The sequence below is a fragment of the Carlito syrichta genome, unplaced genomic scaffold (assembly GCF_000164805.1).
Source record: "Carlito syrichta isolate Samal-C Ts95f unplaced genomic scaffold, Tarsius_syrichta-2.0.1 Scaffold302313, whole genome shotgun sequence".
NCBI classification, from domain to species: domain Eukaryota; kingdom Metazoa; phylum Chordata; class Mammalia; order Primates; family Tarsiidae; genus Carlito; species Carlito syrichta.
Genome location: NW_007246409.1, coordinates 204,908 through 206,135, shown reverse-complemented (window position 1 = coordinate 206,135; position 1,228 = coordinate 204,908). Strand labels below are relative to the sequence as shown.

Below are 1,228 nucleotides of genomic sequence, written 5' to 3'. Positions count from 1 at the left end.
CTTGCAATCCCAGCACTTTGGGAGGCTGAGGTGGAAGGACTGCTTGAGCCCAGGCGTTTGAAATGAGCCTGGGCAGCATAGTAAGACCCCATCTCAATAAAATAAAGTACTTTTTAAATTTTAAAAAAAGGGTGATCAGATTCTGCACTCCAGCCTGGGTGACAGAGTAAGACCCTGTCTCAGAAAATAAGAAGAGGGTGGGGGTGAGCAAATTCCAGTGTGGTGGTAAAGACTAGCCCCAAACTGGGAGAGCAGGCAGGGGACTGACTTCCTCCCTCCATGCCTCCTCTCCACGCGGAGACGCCAAGATGGGGCTGAGCAGAGACCCTTGATAGCGTCACCCTCCCCCAGGAAGGGTGTCTCCTGGGCTCGAACACAGCGTGCGGTAGCTATGGGGGGGCGGGACCTGACCTGCATGTGTCTGCCCCTAGCACGCCCAGCTACAACTACGCGCCCAACCCGGACAAGCACTGGATCATGCGCTACACGGGGCCCATGAAGCCCATCCACATGCAGTTCACCAACATGCTGCAGCGAAAGCGCCTGCAGACCCTCCTGTCCGTGGACGACTCTATGGAGACGGTAGGCGCCTTCCCCGGCCCTGCGGGGCTTTCCTGGAGGAACGGAATTGGGTGGGAGGAGAAGGCACTGGCAGGGCCAGATTCTCCGAACACCCTCCCCAAAGCCCCGCCCTCGCAACTCAAGTCCTAGATCCCCCCCGCCCCGTGTGGCAGCCACAAGCGTCGCTACTACATCTGTTCCCAGTACTTACATTTGGAACAACAGCTTTATGGAGATACAATCTCATGCCACGTAGTCCACCTCGGTCTTCACAGACTGACAGACGAGTGCAACCTTCACCACGTCCACTTGAGAATGTTTTCTTACCCCAGAGTGAAACCTCACAGCCCTCAGCCATCACCCCCTGAGCCCCTCATCCCCCAGCCCTAGACAGCCCGTAATCTCTGCCTTCATGGATGTGGCATTCTGGACACCTCGTAGTAATGGAATCAGATGCTCCATGGTGTTCTATGACCCACCTCTTTCTAAGGTTTGCAAGTTCACCCATGGCGTAGCGTGGACTGGCACATCATTCCTTCTTACTGCCAAGTAATATTCCATCGCATGGACAAGCGTCAGACCTATTTACCCAAGGCTACTTAAATTTAAAATCCAGGCCGGGCTCAGTGGCTCAGCCTGTAATCCCAGCACTTTGGGAGGCCGAGGT

General features: G+C 55.3%; 1 protein-coding gene across 2 annotated transcripts in view; it reads left to right on the top strand.

Annotated features, from left to right (window-relative positions):
- SULF2 (sulfatase 2) overlaps positions 1-1,228 on the top strand; it is a 69,375-nt gene that overhangs the window by 43,765 nt on the left and 24,382 nt on the right. For both annotated transcript variants that reach the window (XM_021711471.1, XM_008056289.1), the window contains exon 4: positions 432-582. In XM_021711471.1, the coding sequence (XP_021567146.1) occupies positions 432-582 (151 nt within the window). The remainder of the gene's footprint in view (positions 1-431; positions 583-1,228) is intronic.